Source organism: Entelurus aequoreus, linkage group LG02, assembly GCF_033978785.1.
Source record: "Entelurus aequoreus isolate RoL-2023_Sb linkage group LG02, RoL_Eaeq_v1.1, whole genome shotgun sequence".
Lineage (NCBI taxonomy): Eukaryota > Metazoa > Chordata > Actinopteri > Syngnathiformes > Syngnathidae > Entelurus > Entelurus aequoreus.
Window position 1 is genome coordinate 85782043 of NC_084732.1, and position 24683 is coordinate 85806725.

Below are 24683 nucleotides of genomic sequence, written 5' to 3' on the forward strand. Positions count from 1 at the left end.
GAAAGCGCACGCAAACAACAGACCTTTTGAGCAGAGCAAAAGTGAGGTTGGGACATCATGGTTTTTACACCAGCGCCTCTGCTGCACCTGGTCCTGGTCTCAGTGGTGTCTGCGTCACACCACTTTGGAGGACTCACCACCTATAACTATGGCGGGAAAAACTCTGACGGGACGTTTATCGTGAGTGATCGAATATTAACACTAATAGATTTGTGTAATTGTGTTGTTTTTGTAATTTCAAACTTTATGAAGGGATTAAAAAGTTCACGCTGTTTTTTTTTTTCTTGTCAATTATGATAGTGCATTTAGACAGTATCTTTTTACTATCCAGAATATAAAATATGTAATATTGTTGTTTAAATGTGTTTCAATAAAATATATAACACATTACAATTATGTTAAGTTACTATCATTCAAATAGTGGTATACAGTAAATAGTGGTATTTATTATCATATCATTAATATTTTGTTGCAATGGCTTGATTCAAAAAGTAAAATTAAAACAAAACAACTTCTGCAGTAACTAGATTCATATTTGGACATCATGTAAATATGAGGGCTGTTAAACAATGATTTAAAAAAAAAAAATCAGATTAATCGCATTTTGGAATTGTTTATAATTAATCACAGGTGAGTACTCTCTTGCATAACTACAATTTGCCAAGAAAAGACCGTAATATTTGACAACAAATGCAATTTTATCGCCAGAATGTCATCCAAGAAAGTTTTTAAGCATTTTACTTGAATACATGTCATTTATTTTCTCAAAACTTGGTAACAGTTTTATTTATCAGGCTGTATTTTGGAGTGAAATTTGCCAGCATGCTAATAATAGTTTCTTTGGTCTAGATTGTGTTTCTATATTGTCAAAAATGTGTTACATCTTATAGATGTGTGCTGCTTGTTCTACAAAATCTAAAACCCCACATGTTGAATGGAGAGTATAATAACATGAATGTAGAGGTAAATGAGTGTTTCCATGTACTAACATAATAGTGTTAGTACATGCAGAAACTTTATTTAACTAAGGCGTTCCACGCCACGTTTGCACTTGTTATCAACTTTAGATCAATTAGTACACATAATTTTATAGTTTGCACAAGCTGTTTAGCAGGTGGTATTTGGATCTTGGTAGATTAGTCCCTAAATGTATAGTTTAATAGAATGTTATGCACTTTGTAAAACATGACCAGGATCATTTGGGTTTTGTTTTTTTTTTTTTTAACAAAACATCTTCAGCCTCTCAGGCAAATGATATTGTTGATATAGATGCTCATATCTGCTGTACAGATTTACTTTACAAAAGAGAAGTGTGGGATATTTATCTTGTAGCCCTTTGACTTTATTAAATGGATGTATTTGGATATGCAGGCATCATTAAAAATGGCACAAATTATGATTTTTGAAAATAGTGAATATTTTTCAACAGTATCTCAAACACAACTTCCTAAGAAAAAACATATCTTTTGGGATGCTTTTTCACAGGTCACCATTCGTAACAGGGCAACCTTCGATGGATGTTACAACTCTCAGTTCATTAATTGTTACCATGGTATCTGTGGGAACGAGGTTTCCAGAAACAGAAGCATACTTGATCACAGCAGCAACGCCCCAATTTATAACAGCCAATGGTGTGAGGCAGAGACGGTAATAACAAGACATCTCCCTTTCGACAAACCTTTCTCTTTGCGGTAGGATTCTTTTTTTTTTTTGTCCTTTAAAAGCTACTACTGCCAGCTTAGTATTACATACAAAATGCCTATGAATTCATAAATACATAAACATTACTTACTTACACGAACAATAATAACGTACTGTGCTGTGTCTATTTTCAAAAGTTGCTGTAGTTCAAGAGTGCTGTTTCTAAACCTCTCAGGTCAGCTAGCTGTTGTTGGATTCCTAACCGAAACTCCCTCGGCAATTGGAGACAGCTGACCACTGTGGATTTGGGTATAAGATCTGATACCGGAGTGCCAAACACATCACCAGCTATTGGCACTCTACCATTCCTTCGGTAAGGCTCAAAAGGCACAGGAAGGAATATAAAACGCTGCATAGGTCCACTAACAATTATGGACATTTTGGGGACTGCACAGGATTTGGTCTGGGGGTTTTATGGCGAGTTAACAATTCATGATGTGGGCCCCCTAGTGACCGCCGGAGAAGTCTCGTATAGAGAGAAACGTTTCTGCGTCTGTGCTTAGTCATCCTCTCCGACACCTCAGAACCCTCCTGTTTTTGCCGGTATACTACCATACTGTCTTTTGCCCTTTTTTTCTCCATCAGATTTAAACTCTCTAAAAAAAATCCTCTCTAGTAATGCAAGTGACAATGTCTGTGCTTGAGCCACAGCAATCTGCAGAGCCAATAGCATAGTGCCAGGATCCCTAAAGTGCCACTCAGCAGTATCAATCAATCAATCAATCAATGTTTATTTATATAGCCCTAAATCACAAGTGTCTCAAAGGGCTGCACAAGCCACATCGACATCCTCGGTACAGAGCCCAAATACGGGCAAGGAAAACCTCACCCCAGTGGGACGTCGATGTGAATGACTATTCCCCCCCTCTAGTATCCACAATTTGGCCCGCGGGACCTCCCAAGTTTAAAACAAAAAAAAAGTTGTTTATGCCCATTTCTGCTGTACAGATTTACTTTACAAATGAGAAGTGTGGGAAATTTCTCTTGTTGCGTTATTTGTTTTTGACTTTATCAACTGTTTGGTTATATTTAGTGTTTTGCGCGGCCACACCGGAGCAGGAAGGGATAGAAAGAAGAATAAAAAAAACAAGTGAGGGGGAAACTGTGCGGACAAGACAAAAACAAAAACAAAAATTATATATTTATCTATATATATATATATATATATATATATATATATATATATATATATATATATATATATATATATATATATATATATATATATATAAAGTATATGAACCCATACACACACACAAACACCCACACACACACACACACACACACACACACACGCACACACACACGCACACACACACAAATAGCCCAACGCCCAAACAAATTATTTTAAACCAATGTGGCCCACGAGTCAAAACTTTTGGGGACCCCAGACATAGTGCATTGGCAGGGGGGGCAGTTCGGTCTTTCGTGGACCTTTCGTCTTGAATGATCATAAAAGATCGTAATGTCACATCATGAAAAAAAACTAGTTATACTTTTTTTCCACTGCTTGTTGCAAACAATATGACTCTCTAATAAAAAATTATATCAAACTATTTTGGTATACTGTACTTGTTTTGTTGATGAGTTTATTTGTTTACTCAAGAGTTCCTCAAAACTGCCCACGTACATATAAGCTGATGGCATTTGACCCTGATGGTGACCAAGTCCGATGCAGATATGGAAAGCTTTTCAATACGGAATGCAGCTCCTGCAGACAACCTGTGGGCTTTCAGTTGGATGAGGTTTGTTGAAAATTAGCTGACAAATAATGTCTTTCTTTGCCTTATTAATAAACCAGAAGTGTGTTGTTTTTTTCCAGGACACGTGCACTTTGCACTACAACTACATGTATACTGACTCCAGAGTTTTTGGATTTGAGTTAGTGGTGGAGGACTTCCCCCAACAACCCATCACACTTGTCTATAGTGATGGATCCCATTCTTTCAGGCCATCGTTGGCTGTCAGGAGAAAGAGAGAAGTAACCCCTTTTGGTCACTGGGCCACTCCTCAAAGTATCACTAGATCCACATTGCATCCGTGGTATATTTCAACTCGCAATTTGAAACCAAAAACCCCACACCCATGGGGAAGCTGGTCTACTGCAACACAACACCCATGGGGGCGCAGGTCTACTACAACACCACACCCATGGGGGCACAGGTCTACTACAACACCACACCCATGGGGTCACAGGTCTACTACAACACCACACCCATGGGGGCGCAGGTCTACTACAACCCCACACCCATGGGGAAGCTGGTCTACTACAACACCACACCCATGGGGGAGCTGGCCTGCTACAACTCCAAACCCGTGGGGGCGCAGATCTACTCCAACCTCACACCCATGGAGGGGCTGGTATACTACAAAACCACGCCCATGGGGACACATGTCTACTACAACCCCAAACCCATGGGGAAGCTGGCCTACTACAACCCCACACCCATGGAGGACCTGGCCTGCTACAACCCCACACCCATGGAGGACCTGGCCTACTACAACCCCATACCCATGGAGGACCTGGCCTACTACAACCCCACACCCATGGAGGACCTGGCCTGCTACAACCCCACACCCATGGAGGACCTGGCCTACTACAACCCCACACCCATGGAGGACCTGGCCTGCTACAACCCCACACCCATGGAGGACCTGGCCTGCTACAACCCGAAACTCATGGGGAGGCTGGCCCACTACAATCTTACATACCACAGCACATAGAGCCACTACAAGACACATCAATGCCACATCAATTCCACCAATTGGCAAACTACCTTTGCAATTCTCTTTGCTGGGTAAGTCAGATCTTACTTCAATATGATATTAATTATTTTTTAACAATATGATGGTTTTAGCGCTGCCTTATGTTTTTTATTGTCTTATGTACAATGTAATAAGCCGAAAGCAAATATGCTTTGAAGAAAACTATACAAACTGGTGTATCTACTATCTGATATTACAACAATTTTTAAATTGATCTCTTACTGGCATCCAGTGGACCCCCCTGTTCCTTCATGTCAAGAAGGACTCTACCTACCTAAGTTTGTGTACCCAACACCCCAAAATGGAGAAAGCATCCATGCAGAGGTCAACAAGGAAGTGGAGATCCGGGTCAAAGCACTAGCTAGCTATGCAACGTAAGTGACGGCGATCATGTTCATGACAAGAGGTCAAAGCTACTGCAATGGACTGAAATATTCTCTTTGTTGAATATATTCTCGTCTGCCAGCAGTCATTGCTTAAGGACATATGCAGAACTGATTTTGTTACAATTACTTTAGGAATGGCGACTTGTCCAGGGTGTACCCCGCCTTCCGCCCGATTGTAGCTGAGATAGGCTCCAGCGCCCCCCGCGACACCGAAGGGAATAAGCGGTAGAAAATGGATGGATGGATACTTTAGGAATACACTGTTTTTAGCGCCCCCTGCGACCCCGAAGGGAATAAGCGGTAGAAAATGGATGGATGGATGGATGTTTTTACTCCAATGTATGTATAATGGCAGTACAATAACGTAGTGACAGATATGTTTACCCCACAGCCAAGAGATGCAGATTTTCAATCTGCATTGTAAATCCATGTATGGATATACAGTAAGGGCCTGATTTACTAAAGGTTTGTGAGTAGGAAAACAAGTGCAAACCCGATAGCACACGCAAAGCTGATCTACTAAACATGTGCAAAGTGGATTGCGTCTGTTAAGTGAGCAGAATAAGGCGTGCAATCCATTTTGCGTCTGTCTTTATTAATATGCAGAATAATGCTGATTATCAATTACCCATAATATTGGAAAGAAAATATGCAAATATGATATACAACACGGGCAATGTGATTCATCAACAATCATGACCGTTTTGCGAGCACTATTTAGCGGTACAGTTGACAAACTGACAGTTCCACACAGGGACGAGCACATAATCATAGAGGGGCAGGGGCTCAAAGTCAGAAAAGGGCATTTTTTTTTGGTCCTTTACACAATATGGAAATTAATGTAAAATGAAATTTGCTAATAGGAAGCTAACTACTTAACTGTGTGTCCTTTGTAGGTAAAAGTGATTGCCATTTCTTTTGTGTCAACAAATTATTGTCATAATGAGTTAATTCACATTATCATAGGCTTGGAAGACATGAAAAGCAACAAAACACTGGTTTATTATTAGGCTATTTATTGTTAAAGATAAGCACTTTAATATTGAACATTGAACAGTGCAACATGAACTTTGAAAAAAAATACAAAAATAAATACCCAAATGGAAAAAACTTCAATGTGAAAATCTGTCCTTCCCTTAACTTGATGAAAACGCCATCAAGTTGTAACTTATGGTCTTTCTCACTTAACGCTCAGACTAAACAACTGAAACGCAATACAGGGCCAAAAATATGGACCAGGGGCCAGTAGAGGGCTGTAGGATGGAGGCCACACATACCCAAATATGCTCCTCAATGTAAATTCAGGGCTTCCATGAAATGCTGTGAAATCATCAATTTTAGCCATGCATTAAGAGGTCTGCTACCCTTAGCTGCTTCCTGGCGCTCCTTCTCCTTCCTTTTCTGTATCCTTTCTTTTTTTGGCATTGTGCTGCAGGCATAATCAACATGAATCAAGTTTAAATACAGATGGTAATATTCCTAACAGATAACCTACATCTTATATCCCCAGAATGCTGAAATTATTATTATTATTAATAATAATAATAATTATTATTATTATTATTATTATCATTATTATTATTCTTATTATTGTTATTATTATCATTATTATTGTTATTATTTTGTTAACCCACACAGTAATAGCAAAGTCACAATAAACTTTATATCTAAACCTCTACTGTGAGAGAAATGTGATCCGCCGTAAACACAGTGCATTTTATTTAGAAAATTAACCCGGTGTTTTATTTTGTATTTTGTACACTACTTCCTGTCCCGCACGATCTGCTCTGCTCTGTGCGGAATTGATGTGCCGTGCTCAATTGATGTGCCGTGCTCCGACGTCCGGCAAAAACAGAAGCTGACACATTGAATAATAGAATAATACAGCGTTTTTCTGCAATATTACCCATATTAGATGCTGAATAAGTGGACGGCGACTAGACCATAACATAACTCACAGGTTCAAGTTGCTCCACTGTCACGTCTCTGGCTCAGGGGCGCAGTTGGCTCTCTCTCCTCTCACTTAATCACTCACTCGCCCTCTCTCTCTCTCTCTGGCAGAAGTGGCAGGCTCAAACAACCCCGTATTACAAGAAAACGTGGAGTTTTTTTTTTTTTTTTTTTTTTTTTTACATCCCTGACAGGAATTTATTAATGTTGTTTAAAGAAAAAAAAAAAAACACACACACAGGCAGAGGGCACTTTTTAAGACGAGGCAAAAAATGGCAGGGGCTCAAGCACCCATAGGGCCCTATGTGTGCACGTGCCTGGTTCCACACATGGTTGCTGTGTCAGTGCTCGCGCTGCACTGACGACAGACGGACGAGAATCCTCCGTACTACGTGTGTGTGTCAACATTTTGAACGGTCAGACATAAAAAAATATTAGGCATATCGTCCCTTCAGCAATATAATTTTATAATTTTATAGCTGCTAGAGGACTAAAGGGGCTGATTAAAACAAATTCAGTAGGTGCGTTTGGTGTCCTTTAGTCTTTTTTTTAATGATGTTAGTTTTTTTCACTTAGACTATGTATTATAAAAATATTTTTTATATGAAAAAAAACTTACCGGTATTTGGGTATACAATTTTTTGCGTCGTGAGCGGAGTAAATGCAGCCTCTCTCCAATGAGCGTACCTTGGGCGGTAAAACAAAACAAAACAGTTATTTCAATGTACCGGTAGATGCACTGCAGGACTGCTTCTAAAATGCCCATACAAAGTAGTACAAGTCCTGCATGTATCAAAACATAGCATAAATCTGTAGGTAGGAGCATGATAAAATAAATGTGCAATAAATGAGAGTGCCTCTGTGGTGATGCCCCGTATAGTACACGCAAAATCCTCATTTAAATAAGGTAATCTGCATCACTTTTCAATTGTAAACACAGTCTTAGTAAATCGAACGCAACACGGCCACTTAGATGCCGTGTTGCAAACGTTAATTTATTGTTTGCACAGGCTGTTTAATGTGTGATATTTAGATCTTAGTAAATCAGGCCCTAAATGTAGCAGATGCCAGCTCGCTTAGCTATGCACTAGAACGTTAAGTAAACCTCACTCAAACTTTGCCTCAAGAAATGCGTTGGTCTTTTAACCTACTGGCAGTCAGAGGGGTTGTGGGGTTATGGGTTGGAGCCTTGGCATGTGCAGGGATTCATCAGGCTGGAAGACAAATCACATAATCAACTAAGAAATTAAACAAATCCTAAGTTTCCCTTACAGCATTATTAAATGGTACTATATACTGTATATATATATATAATGGATGTGTATTCTATTTCTGTCCATCCATCCATCCATCCATTTTTTACCGCTTGATTCTTTAGAGGTCACGGGGGGTGCTGGAGCCTATTTCAGCTGCATTCGGGCGGAAGGCGGGGTACACCCTGGACAAGTCGCCACCTCATCGCCGTATTCTATTTCTGTATGAATCAAATTTAAGGATGATTTGTTTTGTTTTGACGCAGAATATATGACATCATTACGAGTGGGCCAGTGAACACCAATAAGTACAGAACCACACATGATGAGTTTGCCATAAGGTGGACACCCAGGCCTGGTGACATGGGTGGACATTACCCACTCTGTTTTGCTGTTGAATCAATCAGACAGTGAGTTTTGGGTTAACACATTTCAGCATTGATGTGCATGTGTAAAAGCTTAACAATGTTATAATTTATATTTCACAGGTCTGCTCACACCACAACCACATCCTCATATGATTCTTATTACCACCACTATAGCACCCCTTTACAGTGAGTAACTATTTATTCAATTGTATCAAAAATATGTTGTATTCAGTGGGTGTCTTTAATGCAATTGAATTTATTGTAATATTTAAAGTTATAGTGTACTGTATGTCTTAGTAGGCTATGCATCAATCCAACAGACATGCTATTCACCTGGGACAAGGTTGAAAAAAAAACTTTATTGATGTATTAGACACAAAAGACTTGAAAATGTACTTCAGAATCTTACATGTCAACAATATTTTTGTATCATTTAAATGGGTTCACCTATTCTTTGCAGATCAAGCGTTTATCAGTCTGAAATGAGGTGTGTTCTTCTTGACGTTCGGAACGAGACAAGTGAGTCACTGGAGATTACCAATTTCTGAATTCAGTATTGGGTTAATTTTGCAATGTACTGTAGGGCTGCTCAGCATCGAGGGGAAAAAAAATCATAACAAAAAGGGTCTGTAATAATATTTATAAATTCGATACACATATAATACAAATGTATGTATAAGGAATCATCAAAACATTGTAATCATACATTTGGTCACAATATATATTGACTAGATGTATGCATACACAAGCCTTAATTTGATAACTTGCGAAATAATATGTTGACATTTTTAACTAAAGAGGCTCAATGTTGACTTTCTTACCAATATGCTGATACTGTCCTAGACTGTTTACATCTTTACATTTACCAAAACCAATATGAACTGATATCAATATATGCAACAGCTCCTACCTTAAACCAAAGTCTGGTGACATGTGGTGTCACAAATGAACACATACAGTCCAGCCGGAAAGTATTCACAGCGCTTCACTGTTTCCCCTCTTTGTTATGCTACACTACAGTGAAGTGCGGTGAGGTTCATGGCTGGTGAGGCACTGACTTCATCACAGTCAGATTTACAAACATATGAACCCTAAAGAGTATCTTATTCACCATTTGATTGGCAGCAGTTAACGGGTTATGTTTAAAAGCTCATAACAGCATTCTTTACACATACAAACTGTAGCCCACAAAAAAGCACATTTAATAAAAAAAAACGTTATTATGGTCTTATCTTTACTTATAAATGAAGTCCATGCGCCGCTACTTCTGAACAAAAGCATTGATAACTTGTTTATAGAAGTCTTCCTTATCTTTCTTCAGTTTTAAAAGTCTCTCTGTCTCGATGGAGATCACTGTCTGAAGCAAACCTTTTAGCTCCGGCGTTGGTCTTCCTTTAATTATTACCTCATGCTTCGATTGAAAGTCCAGTTTAGAAAACAGTTTTATTTTAGATAATAAATTATGTATGTAATCCTCCATGTTAAAAGTCCAAGCGAGAGGAAAAAATAAACGATCGCTGCCGCTGCACTTGACTTGCTAACTGTAGCTTGTTGTCACTTATTCTGCAGCCGAGTAATCGCAAGAATGATCCCTGGGATCACTAGCGCCCTCTAACACCATGAGGCGGGAGAACAGGTGCCTCACACAGTGCGTCTTCGCAGCCGTTTTATGATTGCTCAGCACAAGAAATACGTTACACACATACAGTTGTTGACAAAAGACACTGTATACCTCAGCTAACTAAACTATGGAAATTTATAATATAATTCATATAGCAATACGGTCTCACTGCACAGCAGCCAGCAGTTAGGCGAGTCATTGCGCAATCCATGGTGAGGCTCAACTGGCTGCTGACTCCCCGCAAGTCTCTTCTCAGTATTTGAACGGCAAATGTGAAAATTCAGCGATTTTGAATAAAAGTAATCTAAAACTGGTGAAGTTAAATGGAAAATAACTTTAGAAAGTATAATCACTGGATACATATAACAATTTCATTAATTTTTTTTCTTTTTACATTTTTTTTCTTTCCATGATGGCACGTGAGGCACTGCCTCACCTGCCTCCCCTGACTGCACGTGACTGTGCTACAGCCTTATTCCAAAATGGAATAAAATTCATTTTTGTCCTCAAAAGTGTGCAGAAAATACCCCATAATGACAATGTGATAAGTTGTTTTTTTTATTCGCAAATTTACTCAAAATATAAAACTTTAAAAATCACATCTCCATAAGTATTCACCGCCTTTGCTCAATACTCTGTTAATGCACATTAGGCAGCAATTACAGCCTCAAGGATTTTTTAATACAATGCCACAAGCTTGGCACACCTACAGTTTGTAGGGCAGTGTCGCCCATTCCTTTTTGCCCATTCCTCTTTACAGCACCTCTCAAGGTCCATCAGGTTGAATGGGAAGCGTTGGTTTTCAGCCAGGATGTCTCTGTACATTGCTGGATTCAGTTCTACCTTGAGCCTGACTACACTTATATACTGCACTACAATGTAAGTTACAGAAAAAGGTTAAACAAAATAGTCTTGGCTATAGTTCTTTTCGGCACAGCCGTTCGCTCTTTATCATTTTTTGCTGCATAAACGCTGAGTGTGACCCCGAGTGATTTTTCCTGAGGTGTGATAATAAATTAGAAGTACTGAAGGAAAACGTCTTACTAACAATAATCAAATATACTGCAAAAGAAGGGACTCTTAAAAATTATTAAATAAATAAATGTACATACAATTAAGTAGTGTTAAAAAAAATGTTTTAACTAAATTAATAATAAATATGTTTACTACATAAACTGTCAATAAAATTTAAGTGCAAATGAAAATACAGCTTCACCACTTTAGTCATAATTTTTGCCCTTAAAAAACCTCTCTGACTTTAGTTCCAGAGGTCTTCTGTTTGTTTGTTTGTTATTGTCATTATTGCCCCAATTGGTGGAAAAGTTTTTCAACTTTGGCCCATACAGACAACAGTTGAGAAACAGATAATGTTTGGTGGCCCTGTAGAGGGCGCTCAAGGCCCAACAATGGCAGAGTCGTATATAAAGAGATTATGGCCTGTTTTTTTGATTGATTGATTGAAACTTTTATTAGTAGATTGCACGGTACAGTACATATTCCGTACAATTGACAATACATGGCCAACTAAACAATATGCACCATCTTTGCTATGCCCTTAAGCATGCAACTGCAGTCGTTATGACGTTAGTTTTCCTTACGAAATCAACCAAAATAATACGTCTAAATATGTACTGACTAAAATATAAACGCAACGCTTTTTTAGTTTTTGCTCCCATTTTTCATGATTAATTGATTGATTGAAACTTTTATTAGTAGATTGCACAGTACAGTACATATTCCGTACAATTGACCACTAAATGGTAACACCTGATTAAGTTTTTCAACTTGTTTAAGTCGGGGTCCACGTAAATTAATTCATGGTAATTTATGAGTTGAGCTCAAAGATCTAAAACTTTTACTATATATAAAAAATACCTATTACTCTCAAATATTGCTCACAAACCTGTCTAAATATGTGTGAGTGGGCTGGTGTGTTTACACTTGGTCTGCGGTTGTGAGGCCGGTTGGATGTACTGCCAAATTCTCTGAAACACCAGGACATTTCTGTAGTCAGCATGCCAACTGCACGCTCCCTCAAAAATTGCAACATCTGTGGCATTGTGCTATGTGATAAAGTTGCACATTTCATGGTGGCCTTTTATTGTAAGCCTCAGGCATACCTGTGCAATAATCATGCTATTTAGTCAGCATCTTGATATGCCACACCTGTGAGGTGGGATGGAATATCTTGGCAAAGAAGATATGCTCACTAACACGGGTTTTGACAGATTTGTGAACAATATTAGAGAGAAATAGATCTTTTGTGTACATAATAAATAATTTTGATCTTTGAGTTCAACTCATGAAAAATGGGAGCAAAATCATATGTGTTGCGTTTATATTTTTGTTCAGTATAGTTTTAAACATACTCCAGTTCATTAACTTAAATAAAACATGCTTTTCTTTCATCAAAGTAAAATTGTGCGACAGTATTTGACGCAGTCAGTTGCTACATTTATGTAGTGCGAGTGACTAGCAGTCTCTTTAACATGCACCCGACGGCGCAATAAATGCAATAAAAAATACACAGAACAACCAAAAAAATTACTTATTACTACCCACATTAGCTTTGGACCAACAATCATGGAGAAATATGACTTTTTCCCATGTTTTTGCACACACAATGACTCAGATATGGTAACACTGCCGAGCACTAAAAAATATGGAGTAATTTTTGTTCCAGAACATATTTTGCTTTAATTATTGTTGACGTATATTTTTATATGAGATTTACAGTTCATTTTATCATCTACTATTCCACCCAAAAATGTTGCTTCTTTTACTCTGTTAATGATACGTTGTCCGATACCCCATACTCTCCGAGCACTCCCCACTGGACTTCCCGAGGGACACGGTCGAATGCCTTCTCTAAGTCCACAAAACACATGTAGACTGGTTGGGCAAACTGTCTGATTGTGGCGGTCCGCTCCCTGTATGATCAGTGCCAGAGCTTGGTCCGCATTGCCGGCAGTAATTCGGACACGTTTCCAGTGAGGGTTGGATTCCTCCAAGGCTGCCCTTTGTCACCGATTCTGTTCATAACTTTTATGGACAGAATTTCTCGGCACAGTCAGGGCGTTGAGGGGATCTGGTTTGGTGGCTGCCGGATTAGGTCTCTGCTTTTTGCAGATGATGTGGTCCTGATGGCTTCATCTGGCCAGGATCTTCAGCTCTCACTGGATCGGTTCGAAGCTGAGTGTGAAGCGACTGGGATGAAAATCAGCACCTCCAAGTCCGAGTCCATGGTTTTCGCCCGGAAAAGGGTGGAGTGCCATCTCCGGGTTGCGGAGGAGACCCTGCCCCAGGTGGAGGAGTTCAAGTACCTCGGAGTCTTGTTCACAAGTGAGGGAAGAGTGGATCGTGAGATCGACAGGCGGATCGGTGCGGCGTGTTCAGTAATGCGGACGTTGTATCGATCCGTTGTGGTGAAGAAGGAGCTGAGCCGGAAGGCAAAGCTCTCAATTTACCGGTCGATCTACGTTCCCATCCTCACCTATGGTCATGAGCTTTGGGTTAAGACCGAAAAGACAAGATCACGGGTACAAGCGGCCGAAATGAGTTTCCTCCGCCGGGTGGAGGAAACTCTCCCTTAGAGATAGGGTGAGAAGCTCTGCCATCCGGGAGGAGCTCAAAGTAAAGCCGCTGCTCCTCCACATGGAGAGGAGCCAGATGAGGTGGTTCGGGCATCTGGTCAGGATGCCACCAGAACGCCTCCCTAGGGAGGTGTTTAGGGCACGTCCGACCGGTAGGAGGCCATGGGGAAGACCTAGGACACGTTGGGAAGACAATGTCTCCCGGCTGGTCTGGGAACGCCTCGGGATCCCACGGGAAGAGCTGGACGAAGTGGCTGGGGAGAGGGAAGTCTGGGCTTCCCTGCTTAGGCTGCTGCCCCCGCGACCCGACCTCGGATAAGCGGAGGAAGATGGATGGATGGATGGATGGATGATACTCTGTCTATTCGTATTTGTTTTTTACTTTCTCTTCTGCTGTTTCCGAATAGCATTATTTTAGTTTTACTGAGATTCAAAGATCGTCTGTTTTTGTCAAACCCTTTATTAAATGTATTAATTTATTCTGGTATTATTTGTATTAGCTTCTGTTTGTTCTGTCATGAACAAAACGTAGAAGTTGTGTTGTGTGTTTACCTCGCACATGATACTGTATTTTGTGGCTCTCAAAGCACTGTTGACGGCGAACCTTCAGTTCTCATAAGACTCCTTTTCGGGTTGCAGGGAAAGCGATATAAATGTTTTCCACACTTTCGGCGGGTGGAGCATCCCCGATGCTGCACAACAGGGCATTTTTGCATGTTGAAACAAGCGGTAGAAATGCATGGATGGATGGAAACAGAGCAACATTTTAACCTTGGTAGCAGTAATGGCGCCCTGTAGTCACGTGAGTGCCCTTTGTCCAATCATGTAGGAGATGGTCTAAAACCGTGTTAGTCAGACTTTCTCCATACACCGCTCTGAACAATGGGCTATGGTTAAGTAACACTGTCCATCCATCCATCCATTTTCTACCGCTTATTCCCTTCGGGGTCGCGGGGGGCACTGGAGCCTATCTCAGCTACAATCGGGCGGAAGGCGGGGTACACACTGTACTTTATTTAAATTCTAACAAAAAAAACAATACCAGTATGATCCAATATCTCATTTATATCCCTGATAATATCGGACAACCCTATTCTAAAGCAATATGGTCTTCAACGTATTATTATTTAGGTTTTCAGCACAATGCCCAGGCGCAAAGTGGTTTAAAAAACAAGAATTATCTATATCCTTTTCAGTTAAAGCTACGGTGACCTGTGCTGAGTCCAATATGACGGTCGCAATTAGGAAAGCTTCACTCCGTAGAATACATTTGGATCAGCTACAGCTCAGTGATTCATCCAATGTTGAATGCAACCTCCAAAGACACTCCAACAGCACGCATGTTGTTGCCGTCATCCCCCTCAACTCTTGTGGCACTCAACTGGAGGTAACAGAGTTCGCTTTTATACATCTTATGCCTTCAGGACTGAATCTATTAACTCTTATTCTGCAGGAGGATGATGAAAATCTTATTTTTAGAAATGAGATTACCACAGTGGACAACCTCCAAGACACAATCACAAGGAAAAACAGGTTGCAACTGGATTTCTGCTGCCAGTATCCCAAACGAGGAAATGTGACGCAGAGTTTCAGTGCACACAGAAACAATACTACCGTTTGGGAAAAAGGCTTTGGCGTTTTCACATACCAGTTCGAGTTTTACGCAAACTTGGGGTTTCAAACAATGATTAGTCCAACTTTTTACCCTCTGGAATATGAACTAGGAAGCAGGATTTACATGAAAATAGAAGCTTCTACTGCAATCAACAACACAGAGCTTTTTGTGGAATCATGCAGAGCTGCCCCATATGACAACCCAAACTACCACCCGACCTACACTATCCTTGACAATGGGTAAGCAAGAGATTTTACACCCTGTTGGTAGCTAACTGTGGTTGCCAGTGTTCTACAAATCAATGCACCCCGTCACTGCAACACATGCGTATAACACAGAAACATGTTTAAAATGTTCCAATAGTGTGTACTATGCAGCTATTTAACTAGTGTCAAAGAAATAACGCTTTACAGTGGTATCTCAACTTAAGAGTGTCCCAGTTAAAAAGTGTTTTGAGATAAGAGCTGTGTCTCGGCTAATTTTATGCTTTAAGTCGTAAGCAAAAATTTGAGTTCCAAGCATATCCGCCATTAGTTGGCTTAGTAAATGCCGCAAGATTGGCCCAAAACCTCTGGGCTTACTCTGTAGCATTAGCTTATGGCTAGAAATCAACAAAACGTTAAGCGGCGAGCATTTATCCATGAAATATAGAAGCTGCTGATGCTGTTTGGATGGAGAAGCTTTCCAAGATAAATACTGTACATTATTATTACAATACTTCAAAAAATACTGTAGTTGTTTGTAGTAAATGTTATCGTATTGTTTTATACAATATTTCTTATCTAAAAGCGGGTTTTATTTCTGTTTTGGAAGCCCAAGTACCAATTAAATTGATTTAAAATAATTTAAAAGGGAGAGGTTGATTTGAGACACAAATGTTTTGAGTTAAGAGCTCCGTCACAGAAACAATTCAAGTTATAAGTTGAGGTACTACTGTATAAGAAGATTTTAGCCCATTTTTTCAATTTATTAGGTTATTTTTATAACCCAATAAACCGTACATTTCATCGTTAAATGGGCTGTAGTGTAAAACATGCATATAAAATGACAAAATATACTAATGCTCTGATAGATGTAAAGTGGATTCTACACTTCAGATCCATGCCTCTCATGAGCGGGAATTCAGGTTCAGCATTGAGGCCTTCAAGTTCATTGGACTGTACGATCAGGTGAGCTATCTGGATGGTTGCAATAAGAAAACTTCCATGCATTTTCAACTTCAGCTCAAACCAACAGCGAGATGACTGAAATTTAGGAGACAACTGGGTGTTCCAACAGGACAATAATCCCAAACAAACATAAAAACTGTTTTTTGAAGAAAAAAGGTAGGCTAAAATTAACCTTCTAGAATGGACTTTGCAAAGCCCAGACATCAACCCAATAAAATATTTGGAGATGCTTCAATAAAAGAGCTATTTTACTAATTCTGTGCCAATTGCTGGTTGTAATCCTCTCAGAATAAACTTAATCGAAACTCTTTTCAAAATCTAAATCTAAAAATACTGTATTCAAAACGTGTATTGGCCCATTTCTTCAATTCATTTATGTCAAGGTTCCTAAGCTGAAGATGACTGATTTGAGTCACAAAAGTATGCTTAATTCATTAATCGTGTTACAAAAAAGGTAAATTAGAATAAAACATAATGTCTGTGATAGAGAACATTCAAACCCTTTATTTATTTAATCAAAAATGTCTAAGTTTAATGATTTGGTGCATTTGCAAACAGCTAAAACTAGGCACAAAGCAAACTATAAACGTATAAATGTGCGGATTGATACTGAAATATCGATACCGCTGATACCAAATCTTTATGCGCTTATATTGGTCCATGAATCAAAATATAGATACTTTTGACACATTAGTTATTTGAGATAATTTTTGTTTTTATTTAGTTATTTATTTTTGATATTTATCTATCTCATTCCACACCGTGTTCTTCCACTTGTAAAGCGCCATATGTTATTTTCTTATTATTATTTATTACTTTTCCCCTTTATTGCCTATTTATTACTGCCTTTCTTAATACTTCCCGGGAACTGAGTCCAAATGTTGTTGTTGTGTATCAGAGCAGGGAAGGAGGCGACAACCAGGGCAGGACTGAGGTTTACAAGGTTTATTTGAAACCTTTGATGAATACGTGGCGTGTGTATGCTACTCAAAGTGAGTGAGTGTTGACTATGTGTAAAATTAATAATGTAAATGTTAACAAGGGTTGTTGTCTGTAAATGTTGGTTGTATCTTTCATCGTTATCCAAGGGGAAAGGCGAAGAGGCAGTTCGTGGACAGGCAAGTGGTCGTGGGCAAGAGCAGGGCAGCGTGGTCTAGGTCCGAGCAGGGAGGTCGTGGATCGAGGAGGGCAGTTAGAAATCCGGATGGGTGTCGAGTGACAAGGCACGATCACGGAGGTCAGGAGAGTCACTGTGGAAATACAAAAGGGCATGAACCAGGGGGAAAACACGGAGAGAGAGCAAAACAAGGACGAGGAAATCACTGGGAAAGGAATGCCAGACGTGATGCTTACTGGAAGGTTAGCGACGTTCTGGCAAAGGTTCCTTGGGTCCGCTGGTCTTTATGCCGCTCCCCCTCGTCAGGTCCAGGTGCTCTGATGACTGATTGCTTGCAGGCTTGTTGCTGTGTGGGCGTGTTGTGCTCAGCGCGAGCAGAGGTGTGTCTGAGTGTGCTGCCAGCAGAGGGGTTAACAGAAGTGCCTGCAGCTCCAGCTGCAGAGGAAACGTGGGTTCGACTCCGCGTCATGACAGTACCCCCCCACCCCCCTTATGCGAGGCCTCCGACGAGCGCCGGGGAGCATCAGGATTGGCACGGTAGAAATCCTCTAGAAGTGAGGGATCGGCAAGGTAGGAGGCTGGCACCCAAGATCTGTCTTCAGGTCCATATCCCTCCCAGTCGACCAAATAAACGAGCCCCCTACCTTGTCGATGGACCCTGAGGATCTCCTTAACCGACCAAACCTGATCTCCATTGGGTAAGAACCTAGAGGGTGGGGGGGCAGGGACAGGAGGGGACAGAGCGCTCTCCGCTACCGGTTTAATCTGGGAAACATGGACCACTGGATGCCGCTTGACCGAGGGTGGGAGAGCCAATTTAACTGATACAGGATTTATGATAGACATGATGGAGAACGGACCAACATAACGTGGAGCCAATTTCTTAGAAGGTACCTGGAGGCTGAGGTCCTTAGTGAGAAGCATAACTTGTTGTCCTGGTTTATAGGACGGAGCTGGAATGCGATGACGGTTGGCGTTGCGACACATTTTCTCGGATGCTCTTTCCAAAGCTGCACGAGCGGCTCTCCACACCCTCTGACACCGTCTAATATGAGCTCTAGTAGACGGTACAGCGATCTCCAGTTCTTGTTAGGGAAACAAAGGGGGTTGATAACCTAATGAGCACTCAAATGGAGACATACCGGTAGCGGAGCTCTTCAAGGAGTTATAGGAAAACTCCACCCATGGCAGAAACTTGCTCCAGGATGTGGGTTGACGACTGGCGACACATCGGAGCATGGTCTCCAAGCTTTGATTCGCTCTCTCTGCCTGCCCGTTGCTTTGGGGATGATATCCCGATGTGAGGCTGACCGAGGCCCCGATTCCCTTGGAGAAAGCTCTCCATACTTGCGACGTAAACTGAGGGCCTCAGTCAGAAAGAGTTTCCACCGGAATACCATGCTGCTTGACGACGTGAAGTGTGAGGAGGTCAGAAGTCTCTGAAGCAGTAGGTAACTTGCGCAGCGGAATGAAATGGGCTGCTTTGGAGAAACGATCAACAATTGTAAGGATCGTGGTGTTACCTCTGGAAGCTGGAAATCCCGTGACAAATTCCAGGGCGATGTGCGACCAAGGACGGGCAGGAATGGAGAGAGGGCGAAGAAGACCAGCAGGAGGCCTGTGTGACGTCTTACTGCGGGCACAAGTTGAACAAGCAGCGATAAACTCCCGAGTGTCCTTGGCCACCAAAAACGTCTTCGCAGCAGTGATAGGGTTCGTTGAAAGCCAGGATGGCATGAGAACAGGCTTGAGTGCCCCCAATCCAGGACCCTGGGTTGTAGCTCCCGATGGACGAACAGTCTGTTGGGAGGTCCACCTCCCGGTCCTGGATTGGAATGCAGTGCAGACTTAACCAGGTCCTCCACTTTCCAAGTTACCATCCCTATGATGCAAGTGGGAGGAAGGATGGGTTCTGCCACTGCCGGACCGGTAGGTTCTTTCAGAAATAGCCGAGACAGTGCGTCAGCCTTAGTGTTCTTGGACCCAGGTCTGAAAGAAAGCACGTAATTGAAGCGAGAGAAAAATTGCTGCCACCTTGCCTGGCGATTGTTGATCCTCTTGGCAGCTCGGATGTGTAGGAGGTTGCTGTGGTCGGTAAGGATCTGAAACTGGTGTCTAGCTCCTTCCAACCAGTGTCTCCATTCCACCAGGGCCTCATGGACCGCCAGTAATTCTCTATTCCCAGCATCATAATTATGTTCGGCCGTGGTCAGGCGCCTGGCGAAAAAAGCAACGGGGTGAACCAAATTGTCATTCTTTGACCGTTGAGAGAGAATAGCCCCAATCCCCGAGTCTGAGGCGTCAACCTCCACCAAAAAAGCAGTATCTAAGTCGGGATGGACTAGAATGGGGGCAGAAACAAAACGCTCCTTTAACTCCTCGAAGGCCTTCCTCGCCAAAAGAGTCCACACAAAAGGAACGTTTGTAGACGTGAGTGAATGGAGTGGTGCCGCAACTCTACTGAAGTCTTGAATGAATCGGCGGTAGAAGTCAGCGAAGCCGAGGAACCTCCGAAGTTCCGTCCTAGTAGTGGGTTGCGGCCACTTCACCACGGCCTCCACCTTCTTCGGGTCTGGCCTTATGTGACCCTTTTCAACCACGAATCCGAGGAACTCCACCGAAGAGGAGTGGAAGCAGCACTTTTCAGCCTTAACAAATAGACAGTTTTCCAAAAGACGTTGCAGGACAAGTCGAACATGTTTCTGGTGATCAGAGAGGTTACGGGAGAAAATTAGAATATCATCGAGGTATACTACCACGAATTGGTCCAGCATGTCCCGAAGAATGTCATTGACAAGAGTTTGAAAAACTGCAGGTGCGTTGGTGAGTCCAAAAGGCATCACCCGATACTCATAATGCCCCATATGAGTGTTGAAAGCCGTCTTCCACTCGTCCCCCTCTTTGATCCGGACCAGGTGATAGGCGTTACGAAGATCCAGTTTGGTAAATATGGTAGCAGGTGCCAAAGGTTCAAAAGATGAGTTGAGTAGTGGAAGAGGGTACTTATTCTTAATTGTGATGTTGTTAAAGTGACGGTAGTCAATGCAGGGACGAAGGGATCCGTCCTTCTTGGCAACGAAAAAGAATCCCGCCGCCAGTGGAGATTTGGATGGTGTAATGATGCCTGAGGCAAGGCCCTCGGTGATATAGTTCCTCATAGCTTCTTTCTCTGGCAGAGATAAATTGTATAGGCGACTAGACGGTAAAGTAGCGTTAGGGAGTAACTCGATGGCACAAAGTGCTATAAAACGGAAAAGAGGTAGGCTAAAAAAGGCTCTGCTTCTTCCTACTCTTTTTAGGACATGTTATGAGAAACTGAAAATATGTGTGTATGTGTAGATATTGTAACTGTATGCATGTTCAAAATAAACTAATAACATAACCATAACAAGACTGAAAATAACAGAGTGAGGTTTTAGCATAGAATTAGCATATACATGCAATATAGTCACATGGCATTTATGCTAAAAGCATCGTGACACTAAGCACATTACATTGATTTAACCAAAAATTGTATTTTGAAAATTAAAAAATAATTCAGGCGAGATGAACTCTACTAATTTTACCAAGAAGTGTGGTCAAATATCAAGGCAGACTTTGATGTTCGTTGATGGCTACAAAAAGTGTGTAGTTTAGATTTAAATCACCAAAATGATTCCCGGGCGCGGCGCCGCTGCTGCCCACTACTCCCCACTGATCCCCAAGGGGATGGGACAAATGCAGAGGACAAATTTCACCACATCTAGTGTGTGTGTGACAATCATTGGTACTTCAATCTTAATCTTAATCTTCAAAGTGTGACGTGTAAACACATTACTTTGTCGGTCTGGCCGGACTCTGAATTGCTTATTTACATGGCTAAATGCAAGACTCTGTGCTGAAGTTTAGTTGTTTTTCTTGTTTTTTTCAACAAGTTCAAAACAAGTTCAAATGATGCTGCATCATTAACTGCCACAATCGTAGTCATGATACAATGATACATGAAACAATACGTAGTCGTATTTTTAGCGTGAAGCAAAGCCGATAGAAGTCGGGTTATGAAGCTAATAAAGAGATGGTGAATAGCTTGGATAGCAACCGTGAGACAATCAAACATGACTTTTAACGCCATCGCCATGTTGGTGTGTTCACCGGATTTTTAGACTGGCAAGTTTGAATCGAAGCATGTTTTAATCAGTTTCATACGTACCATTTAGTATGTTGTTAGCGTTAGCCAAGACAGTTGCAGGCGACAAACAACGTACATTAGTTTGGAAAAAAGCATGTTGTCTGTTAACTTTTAGTCTTTGATAAGCACAAAATTAATGATTATTATTTTCAGAGCAGTAGCACGGTGATCAAAGTATTTAAAAGTAATGATGGGCTTGTTTTTTCGGGGAAACCTGCTTATGAAATGAGGCTGGGCACCCTCACTCCATCTTGGACACAGAAGAGATGAGAGCCGTAGATGATGCACAATCTGAATGGAGGACAATGCGCTTTAACAGACTTTGCATTCTGAAATACTTCACCGGCGTAAAAACTGACTCTGTTGAAGAAATATATACAGGCTTGTCTTCAACAATGGTGACAGCTTCTTCAAATCTCTTGTTCATTGGATGTGCTCATATAGATCAATTCCTTTTTTTTTTCGAGGTAGCAAGCCTAGGGTACAGTTTGTCTTGATGCGGTCACTTGATTTATTTATTTTGTACGATCCATTTTAATCCAGTTTGTTGCTCTCTCTCACTTTACCGTGGGTACAGTACAGCCATGTAAACATAGCCTACGTCCAGCAAAAACGGAAAACCGGCACCCACAATGCATTGCGAAATCACCTTCCCTTTCAAGCCCGATAAGGGGATGTTTAACAAAAATAATTCATATTTGAGTCAATATGTATGATTTTGACCATGTCTAGATGAGGGCAAAACACAAATTCTTAATTTCAAAACCCACTGAAGATGTATGCTGTATAATCATTTAAACTTAATAAAACAATCAGCTCAAATAAATACATAGGTACCCAAAATAATGTCAGCCCAGGATGTATGGATGTGGATTAAGTTGTTTAGGAACAAAGTGTTACAATGTTGTATGTGACAAGTTTTATAAATGCACATTCACACAATTTTGGCAACTACTAGCTGTATTAAAAGTGAATGCTTGCAATATTAAAAACACTGCCTAGAGGGCGCTAGCGTTGCAAAGTGTTGTCAGCATTTTATTTCGCCCTCTTCCGGCTTCGAGCATGTATAGTTTCACCACAACTCTGATTGTCACTCTTTTTTTAAACTATCTTCAACGAATCATGACAATCTGCCCATTTTATTTAGGTGTACATCAGCTGCTCAGTGCTTGTATGTGAGGCAGGGGCACCCAACACCAGGTGCTCCAAGGGATGCATCAACTCCACGGGGACGGCCGAAGGGCACCATCACAAAAAGCGAGAGGCCGTCATTCAGAGTGCCAACCATTTTGTTTCTCAAGGTCCATTGCGCCTCAAGAGATCAGCAGACAGTGATGGAAGCAGAGGTATCACACATGAAATATGACTTTATATTTCCAATAACATTGCTTGCCCCGAATACTAATAGTTTTTATCTCTTGCTCTCTACAAATAATGTTCTTTGTTCCTCTAGTGCTGAATTTGAATCTGAACCTGGTATTCATCGCAGGCTGTCTTCTGGCAGTCATTGGCATGATCAGCACCGTGGTCGTGTACAAAGCCAAAATGTCAAGAATTAAATATCAACGTTTGCCAACATTTGAAACTTAAACACATAGCATTAGAAGAGAGCGACTTTAACAACCGTTGACGTCTCTTATTAAAGTTTGATTGTGTTTGAAATCAGATGTATTTGGGCATGCAAATTAGGTTGGGGTGCATACACTATACAATATATGATATACATATGGTGTGAACAACAAAACTTTTAATACTCATTTGTCATTTATAAAATACGACAAATCATAATCTGATTGATTTATGTCATTATTATTGCAAAGGAAATCTTAATATAGGCATATTAGTCTACATTTGTGCATGCTGAAAATCCTCAGATAAGTGAACACAAAGCACATGTTAAAAGATGTTGGGTGTAAAAGTAAAATACAGCTGCACTACAGGTGTTGGTTAAGCATGACCTTGTGATATTAAAAGTAAGGGCAGTAATATCAATGGAGAGATCTTTCTACCAGGGTAGGGTGAGCTAACGGGAACACTGAATCGCCATAATCTGTGGTCCAGCCACAAGTCTGTTCCACTCGGGTCTCGAATCTGGGTCCTCCTGAATAAAAGACAAGTATGCAAGGCACGGAGCTAAAAACACAAGCCGGCAACTTGGTTTTAAGTGCATGCTCTTAAGGTGTCAGGGAGTGGGGTTTACTAACGTACACACTGGCTGCCCTCCATTACAGATGGAATGCAACTTTATTGTCACTGCACTTAAAAAGTACAACCAATTTGTTTACAGTACAAGAACAGATATACGGTAGACAGGGGTAGAGAAAACAGGAAGACTGATGGGTCGCCACAAGGGCGGCGCCCCATAGAAAGGTAGGAAAAAGAGAAAACATGGGGTGGTAAAAAAAGGAAATCCCAAACAAAGCTTTATTGGGGAAGGGGGTCTCAGTTTGAGACCAGAAAAAAAACTCAAGCAAAGCAGATATGAACATATTACGACACACAAAACTTGAGACTTGCAATTGGGGAGAGGGGGGAGGCATCTGACCCAAAAATGCTGCCACCAGGTGCACTGCTCCGTTGTCAATCATACCGTGGGGGGTGAACCGATGAAGGCGTGGGATGTGGGGGATGGGGTACGTGTGTGTGTGTGGCATGTATTTTCCGTGGATGCTAGTGTGACTTGCTTGTCTTTCGACCTTGGTGCTTGCAGAGATTCATCGCGATAACACAGCCAGTCAGCCCAACAAAAGTCAACAACCAACAGGTGTATGTCCATGAAAGACGGAAAAACGAATTTGGAGCTGCATGGGAAAACGTGTAATCGATCAAAGTTTGTTTAAACCCTTGTTTGACCATCTTTAAAACACACTTTACACTGTACACTGTTGTGTTCATTGTGTTAAAGGACATATGACTAGATCTGCTGATATAACCATCAACAAGTGAACAGTGTTCATTAAAAACTATAGAAAATAA

General features: G+C 41.1%; 1 protein-coding gene across 1 annotated transcript; it reads left to right on the forward strand.

Annotated features, from left to right (window-relative positions):
• LOC133640120 (uncharacterized) lies at positions 1 to 24683 on the forward strand. Its single transcript, XM_062033698.1, has 14 exons — positions 1 to 180; positions 1486 to 1691; positions 1877 to 2014; positions 3308 to 3446; positions 3524 to 4499; positions 4700 to 4841; positions 8323 to 8466; positions 8545 to 8610; positions 8885 to 8943; positions 14835 to 15025; positions 15092 to 15492; positions 16326 to 16422; positions 22855 to 23053; positions 23161 to 24683. The coding sequence occupies exons 1-14, from the start codon at positions 58 to 60 to the stop codon at positions 23295 to 23297; spliced, it is 3018 nt and encodes a 1005-aa protein (XP_061889682.1). The 5' UTR covers positions 1 to 57; the 3' UTR covers positions 23298 to 24683.